The sequence below is a fragment of the Pangasianodon hypophthalmus genome, chromosome 24 (assembly GCF_027358585.1).
Source record: "Pangasianodon hypophthalmus isolate fPanHyp1 chromosome 24, fPanHyp1.pri, whole genome shotgun sequence".
NCBI classification, from domain to species: Eukaryota; Metazoa; Chordata; class Actinopteri; order Siluriformes; family Pangasiidae; genus Pangasianodon; species Pangasianodon hypophthalmus.
In genome coordinates, this window is record NC_069733.1 from 3,635,557 (window position 1) to 3,644,356 (window position 8,800).

The 8,800-nt window shown below is 38.8% G+C and overlaps 1 protein-coding gene across 1 annotated transcript; it reads left to right on the top strand.

Moving 5' to 3' along the window:
* The first annotated feature begins 216 nt into the window (after positions 1-216).
* Positions 217-7,854, top strand: anxa1a (annexin A1a). Its single transcript, XM_026940142.3, has 13 exons — positions 217-304; positions 850-920; positions 1,783-1,867; positions 2,237-2,331; positions 3,096-3,209; positions 3,949-4,039; positions 4,333-4,412; positions 4,512-4,568; positions 4,660-4,753; positions 5,565-5,660; positions 6,294-6,352; positions 6,470-6,592; positions 7,629-7,854. The coding sequence occupies exons 2-13, from the start codon at positions 861-863 to the stop codon at positions 7,686-7,688; spliced, it is 1,014 nt and encodes a 337-aa protein (XP_026795943.1). The 5' UTR covers positions 217-304; positions 850-860; the 3' UTR covers positions 7,689-7,854.
* Positions 7,855-8,800: the final 946 nt, after the last annotated feature.

Below are 8,800 nucleotides of genomic sequence, written 5' to 3' on the forward strand. Positions count from 1 at the left end.
TAAATCCTGATTTTCAGGGTTTCCTGGGCTGTTTATACGCTTCTTAAATCTTGCAAAGTGCTCATTTCAGCTGTGGATGAATGCAGTACAGGGTGTGGCCCGGTGGTGGTACGTTTTTTTTATATAAATTTATTTTACTTCCTGGATTTCTGTCGCGCCCGGCAGATAGCCACGCCCACAAGGACACAAAAATCCAGGCAACCTAAAAACTCGCCACACCTGTTACGTCAGAGCGGGGATATAAAGCATGGGCGTGTGTGCAGAGCTTTCTGCGTGTCCACTGCCTGTTAGAGCAAACTTCTCGGTAAGTGAAGAGCTGACATGGTCCCAGTCCTTATTGTTGTTGTTGTTGTTGTTGTTGTTATTAAGACTGTAATTTTTTTGTACAGATAACCACAGTGTTTTTTTTCCCCCAGTGCATGCTGCTAAATGATTAAAAATGATTTTAAAAGGTTTATATACATAGTACAATAATATAACTTCTGCCTTGAGACAATATATTCAAAACTTTCAAAACTAGGTTGCATATGTATGATCTTTGTGCAGAATTTTTTTTATATCTATTTCCTAATTTAAAAAAAAAAAAAAGTTTTGCATGCACATGCATGAGAAGTGAGTCATCTGTATCACACTTCACTGCATGACTAATTTCACTCACTTTTATCCAAGTGAACTTTTAATAGTCTAGTTTCAATAATCTGCCAGTTTAACAGCTGATCATTACTAATACTGCCATATCTTTCTTTATTATTTGTCCTATTTTATTTATTTATTTATTTTTTTATTTATTTTTTGGATTATTTTAAGATTTAAATCCCTGGCGCTTAATCAGAATGTTATTTCCTGCAGATCCATCCAACATGGCTTTCATCAGCGAGTTTCTTAAGCAGACTGTGTATCTGGGCGTGCCTGATGATATTGTAAGTTTCCTTAACAGTTTTTGAAGGAATGAGTGAAAAACCAACACCCTTTTTTTTTTTTTTCTTCATCGGATGGAAAAACTTAGCATGAGAGAGTGAGAGAGAGAGTGAGAGAATGAGAGAATGAACAAGTGAGAGAGAAGAGGAGGGGAAAGGGAAGGAAAAGAGGCAGGGAGGGTGAGAGAGAGAGGAGTGTATGAGTCAGATGTGGGTATGTCTTCTCTGCCCACTGGATTAAATCTTTTGCAAGAAAAGGAAAAGAGTTTAACTCTTTCTGTGCTTTGGTCACTCTTTCTGCAGCACAAATGCTAATCCGAAACTGTCGATTTATTTTAGCAACAGGTGTGTGTTAGTTACCTGGGTGTGTTTCATGGGCAATAACTTTTAGTTATGGGCAATAACTTTAGTGTTTACAGATTTGTCAAAGGAATCGTTTGGCCAAAACTGACATCTGAATGACTTCCAGCTTCTGAATCACTTCTTTCTTCTGAACTTTTCTTTCTTAGCACATAGCTGAATCATCTGATGCTGATTTTTAAAGGTTAATTTGGATATTAGAAGTGATCCAGATGATCATTTTAACAAGAGACTTAGTCTCTTATGATGAACTGTTCATGTGCAAATATCTCTGAGCTGATATGTTATTTTCAGACGAGTGTGAGTGTGTGTGAATATTTAGTCATGGATGTGTGTCAGTTTAAATGCTTTGCAAACTGTCTCTTTAAGAGTATGGATGTGTTTTGAGGTATAGTAGTTTTACCAAAGTGTGTGTGTGTGTGTGTGTGTGTGTGTGTGTGTGTGTGTGTGTGTGTGTGTGTGTGTGTGTGTGTGTGTGTGTGTGTGTGTGTGTGTGTGTGTGTAGGGTTGTCAGGGGACTGTGACATCGTTCCTTCAGTTTAACCCAGCGGGAGATGCAGCCATTCTGGACAAAGCCATTAAGACAAAGGGTAACACACCCTGCTCACACAAACTCGTGATCGCACAGATCAAACAGATATGTGTATCAACAAACATGATTTCACATGTGCACTGGATCATAAACCAAATACACTGACTCATGAAATAAATAAACTGTAGATGATCTACTTGTGTGTGGCAGCCTGGGAAAACCCTTCAAATGCAGCAATTCTAACATTTTCTACTAGCTATGAAAACTGCTGGAATATATATTTTTTTTGCATGTGTCTCTGCCAGAATGCTCTAGACGGATAACGTAACCTGTATTGATCATGCAGGCTACATTGTTGATGCGATTATTTTTCTTTGTATTGTTGACTTGCACTGTGTTAAGTGTTGGTGTATTTTGTTGCCCTCAGGCGTAGATGAGGACACCATCATCGAAGTTCTCGTGAAGAGGACCAACGATCAGAGGCAGCAGATCAAAGCCGCGTATCAGAAGGCCACTGGCAAGGTGAACTCTCAAACTTTTCAGGAAAACACTTGTACACTCGATCACCAAAGCAAGTAGTGTACACTTGAGAGTATTTTTACTGATGCTGAAGCAAAGTCAAGAAACCAACTTGAATGATTTGTGTAATCAGGAACCATAAAATTTACTTGTGGTTGGGCTGCATGAAAAAAAGAACCAATCCTGTAGTTTTCAGAGAGCTGATAATGAGCGTACTATCATCGCACGAGTAAATCCACAAGACTCACTTCTTAGTCAATCCAAGACGCTCGGTTGTTGACACAATAAAGCCAGTAAGCTCTTCCACACCCATGCTGTGGTTCACTTTTACTCACCGTCAAACCACACCTATTCAGTTAAAGCTTTCTCTAGCCAGAGACCCATTTAACTGTAAAATAAATTCCACCTCACTGACCACCTCAGTATGGATTTATTTCATGAATGTTACTTAGATTTTTTTTTTTTTAATTAGTATCTTTGGAGCCATAATGCTTTCTATTCCTGATAGACAGAATTAGGTCTGAGTTGACTTTGGTGCTTGGACCCCTAAATATAATAACATTGTTAATTGGTGATTTCCACCACTGTAAAAAAAATAAATAAATAAATAAATTAAAAAAACTTTCCTTGATGGACCCCTGTGGCTCCCCAGACCCCAGTTTAAGATCCAGAAATTTCAAATAAATAATAACGTACCATGGGTGTGTATGCCTACTTTTATGGAAATGCCTAAAACTGGTGAAAAACTTTGCTCCTTTTGTGTGCAGGCCCTCGATGTAGCTCTGAAGGGAGCACTGAAAGGTGAGCTGGAGGACGTGGTTCTGGCTTTGCTCAGGACTCCTGCTCAATATGATGCCCAGCAGCTCAAACTGGCCATGAAGGTAATGCACTGAATCCCTACCATGAATGTTTCTGAAGTGTTCTTCTTCCTCTCAGTTCTGTGGTTTCCCAGTTCTCCACGCCAGTGCACCTGCTGCATGATAACTGATGCATGATAGATTAAATGTGTTATTCTAGTCCAGTCAGTGCATCCTTTGATTACTTTCCTCTGCTATTTTCCTTAGTGTTTTTCAGACAGTGATGCAGATTATGTTTAATAAAATAATCCAAGAAAGCATATGTGATGTAGAATACATTGAATTTGTGGCCACAATGGACTTCTGATATCTGATTAGGGGTCTAATAGGTGGTTTAACACACACTCTGTAGCTGGCTATGTACTTTTGTATGACCATATTGCTCTAGCCACATGCACGGCAACCAATAATAACTCCAACTAGCAGCCATTGGGAAGTGATCTGAGCAGTGTGAGCTGATAAATGGCTGACTGCATGAAAACAGGGTTGGCCACTCCCTCAGTACATATACATTTGTGCTGCAAGTGACCATTCATCTGACGTAAGTGATGAATGTTATCAAGTCATAAGGGGGAAGGTTGTGTTGAATATTCTATAAGAACACAGAGTAAATTTAGCTGTGTCAGGGTACTGCAGAACTGGATTTGCCAAATCTGTTTCAACTGAACTGCATTAAATATAACTAACCTGTATTCATACATTTTCTGAATTTCTGATGCAGTTATGAGGATGTCTTAATCTCTAGTGCTTGCTTATTTTCTAGGGCTTGGGCACAGATGAGGACACCCTGATTGAGATTTTGGCTTCCAGAACCAATAAGGAGATCAGAGACCTCAAAATTGCCTACAAGGAGGGTAAGCTTGACTTTTTCTTTATGGAAAATTGATGATTTATAATATTGGTATATGGTAGTTTAATCTTCTCCTCTGATAGTGTTGAGGCTCTTAAATGATCTATAGATATTAACCAAGCTCAAATTCAAAATCAAAGTTGGAATTCATGTAGGTTTAATGGGTTACTATGCAAGCACCACACTTCGCTAAATGTTAAGCTAGCTAGCTAACAGTGATTGGCTTGAGTAAGTCACTGTAGCATGGACTATCTAACTTTTATAATAGGAATGAGCAACCAAAATTGTTTTCTATAGAATTCAAGAAGGAGCTGGAGGCCGACATTAAGTCTGACACGAGCGGACATTTCAGTGAAGGCCTTCTGGCTCTCTGCAAGGTGGGCTTATTATTAAACATAACATTTGGGTGAATGGGAATAGTGTGTTTGTGTGTAAACAACTGAATCTGAACATCTGAACATTTGCTCGTCCTACAGGCTACCAGAAGTGAGGACAGGAGTGGGCAAGCAGATCTGGCAGACAAAGACGCCAGGGTAAGGAGATGTGTTTGCAGGTGTGTGGGCATTTTATCTTGTTTATGCTTTTATCTTGCTTTGCTTATGTACGATGTGTGCATTTCTCCAGGACCTCTATGAGGCTGGGGAGAAGAAGAAGGGCACTGACTGCTCTGTGTTCATCAACATCCTGACCAGCAGGAGCGCTCCTCATCTGAGAAAAGGTACTACCCTTGGTGGAATGACCAGTTTCATGGAAAAAATGCTGTGAACGCTAAAAATGTACATGTAGAATATTTTAAATATCAATGTTTTTAACCCCACATTCACATGAGCAAGTGAGAAGTCGCTGATAGAAGTCTCTTGTGGGCTACTGCCACTCGTGGGCGAGCACTACCCAGCATTCGATATATATCTTCTTAAGCTAACTAGTTAAAGATAAATTAAATAACGCACTAATCAGTGTGAAAATCGGTTGTTTGAACATGTTACGTGCTAGACTTTCGATTAGCAAAACCAGCTAACTGTATTAGCTACATACATTCCCCAGGGACACCAAGGATCCTCTACTACTTTATTCCATGCATTATTTTTCTTTTTAATGTCTCTACATGCATGTATATAACAGGATAAGATGAAACCATAGTTATGAGTTTTATTTTTTTTTTTTTTTTCCCATTTTTGCAAGTCAATCAGTAAATGGGAACTAATTGCAGGTAGGAGCTAAAATCGTGAATGAGGAACTGAAGAAACGTCGGCCCATATGCGCCATAGTATTGGTCCGAGGAATCATTCTAATTGTTTTGGGTTTGTCTCTTTACCATGTCGTACCTAATTCAAATGTATTGAGCATTTCAGTAGAATCTAAAAAGCATGGTAGCATAATGAATCTTGATTGCAATGTTAGTGCTTAATTTACACAATAGTAGCTCATAGGTTAGGAATTTGAAATCCGAGTCCTGGAGTCGAGGACTAAGCTTTGTTTTTACGTAAAAGCTTGTCTCAGTTTGTGTATCTCATTTGTCTGCCTTCCAGTGTTTGAGTGCTACTCCAAATACAGCAAAGTAGATGTTGCCAAAGCAATTGACCTGGAGCTGAAGGGAGACATCGAGAACCTTTTGGTTGCTGTTGGTAAGATACTCACACTTGTTCTATCATACTGTAGGGGTTTCTGGGTAATATTTGGGGTGGGACTGTGGAAAAACAATACAGCAATACATGTGAAGGATGCAGTCAAGGGTTCAATCCCAGCTGGTTGAGCAGGTTGTCCACAAGTTTGGACAAAAGTGTTCATCTTTCTGTTGTGTTATAAAGTTCATTTGAGGTTTTGTTTCCCTTTTCCGTCCCTCGTTTGCCACTCCCTGACATGTCTGTTGGCTTTCAGCAGCAAAAATATGACAAGAATGATGTGTTGCAATGTGCAATGTGTGTTGCAATGTGTTTCTATTATGCATCAGGACAAAAAAAAAAAACAGATCTTGTTGATTACACCCCAGTGAGGATTCAAGATCAACAGATCAACATGTTTCTGCCATATATCAATCAGTTCTTCGTAAAGAAGAAATAAAAAATTTCCTGCAAATTGGAGATTAATGAGAATATTCTTGAAGATATGAATTGTTGATTACGTGGTTGGCCATTGATTATGATGTTCTGTGTTCATATTTATTAGGGAAAATCTGTTCTTGATCGACATGCCGATGCTTTGTAAATAGCAGCCCACGTATATGAGGGAATCATTTCTGTTTTTTGTGTCTCTGCTAGTGAAATGTGCTGGAAGTAAACCTGCTTACTTTGCTGAAAAACTCAACCTGGCAATGAAGGTAAATGCATTTTAGGTCTTTATATCTACTCCACTCCCCTGAGCATGGGTTGTGCAGTCCATACACTAATGAATGATTGCAGAGCTAAATGTAGGAGTTTGTATGACCTGCATACAGGGCTCTGGCTACAAAGGGAAGATCCTGACCCGCATCATGGTGAGCCGCTCGGAGATTGACATGGTGCAGATCAAGAATGAATACAAGAAGAAATACGGCAAGACTCTCTACAGGGACATTCTGGTAGGTGCTGATAAAGCAATAGCTGAGAATTCAAAAGTGCTGCTAATTGGTGTTTCCATCCACCTGTCTGTCTAAATCTCTTAAATTGCTACAAGGCAAATAAATAGAAGAGCTGACAAATGGTAATTGGAAACCTATTTTATAAAGAAACCTGCATACTAAATAGTCCTTGCTCTTAAACTAAAAGGCAGGTCCAGTGCTTTTGTATTTGCATGCTCCACAACAAATCATGGACAGCTTTTTTGTGAGCTTTTGAGCTAAATCTAGAAGGCAGATGCCCCCTAAGGTACCTTATTTTGACTAATTTGAAGGCAGCACTGTATGTTTCCTTCTCAGTATGAGCTATCCCATAATTCTGTTCTCCAGGCCAACCATGACCATCCATTTTGACAAACATGGCTGAATAAACCTGACCAAGTTTACAGTTATTTGTCTTGTAGCTAGCAACAATAGTTTAGTGTTTTGGTTAACAGTCATATTTGCCAGAAGTTGACCGGAACTAGCAAAAATTGATGTAGCTAGCTAGCTTTTACTGATATGACTTCCTAGTTAGCTAGCCATCTCATTCAGCAGACAGTATTCTAGTTGTGTTCAGCTGTTATTTAGCCAAATGTTATACTACTACTACTACTACTAATAATAATAATAATAATAATAATAGCAACAGCATCAATACACATCCATGTTAATGTAGTCTTCCTTTGTCCCATGGGCCACCTTGCTAGCATAAGAGTAAAAACCACCCCAACTTTCTGGTTTGACCCTACAGGATCCCAGTTTCGATACACACCTCCTAGTATGGTCTATTTAATATGGTGGTATGAGGTTTAAGACAAAACCAATAACTATCTTAACCTCTTTATAATACTCACATAACAGTAATTTCCATTTTGCATCATTTTTAAAACATTTTTTTTTTAATTTTATAAAATTCACCTAACATTTAGAAGCAGTGTAGTTGCAACATTGCATCCGAGTTGTACACTATGCTGAGATTTGCTTTCATTGTCCTGATCATGCGTTGTGTCGTTTTCAGGACGACACCAAGGGCGACTACGAGAAGATCCTGCTGGCGTTGTGTGGAAGTGATCAGTAAACTGCGACGCCCGTTTCGGTTCATCATGAAGATATCATTTTTTTTTTTTTTCTCTTCTTTTTTTTTTTTTTTTTTAGGAAGTGTTATGCTGCCAAATAAAATGGGATAATTAAGTGATGTCATCAAGTGCATTTGTGATTAAAGAATGAGATTTCTTTGAGTGCCATTCATGTGTGTCTGGTGAGTTTGCTTGGGGGAATGGCTTCAGTAAAACACAACAATATTTCAGTGGGAAAGCAGTGGGAGAAGTGAGGAGTAGTGTGAGTGGGTATGGTGCTTGTGATGCTTGGCTAGACTTACTGTGAACATCAGAATGCAGGCACCACCCAGCGATTAGACTGTCTTTGGCAGACCATGAAAGAATGTGAACAAAGATGTAGCCTTGGAAACAAGCTCTTTTTTTTTTCTGTCTGACTTATCTAGCCTGTTCACTGTTCCTGTGTGTCTGGATTAATGGAACAGTAGAGGACGGACAATAAGGTAACACTGTGGCTGAAACATTTGGAAAGTTCTGAGAAATGCACCTCGGAAACTCATTTTACACTACAGCACGGGTACACAACCCAACACACATCATTATATAAACATTTATATCACAGTGCTGTTGAATTTTTAAATCTGATCACATCATACCACCCTGTCATTGATACTTTTCCTATAATGGCACACCTCCCGAGTGTTGTCTTCCTTGCATAAGCTTAGAATGTTACAAGCACTAATACTGCAATACTGTGCAGAAGTGGTAGGAGGAATATTGCCTATTGCATGATGCCACACTGCACCTCATAAATAAATGCATATTGCAAATCTTAACACTTATTAAATATTATTGATACATTGTTTTTATCGATACATATTGTCTTTAGCCCGTGGCAGTGGCAGCTAATACCATATTATTGAATTGCAGCTGAACAATCTGCACCTTTTGCATTTGCACTTGAGCACTACCTTAGATTTTCTTTAAATGATACTTATCTCATAAAATAAGTATATTTGAAATTTCTGAAATATTTCTATAATGCTTATACAGTTATGTAATGACTGGTAAGAAGAATTTCACTGTACAGTCCAAGGGTCTGTTCCGAGTACTTATGACTATAAAAGTCCTGAAA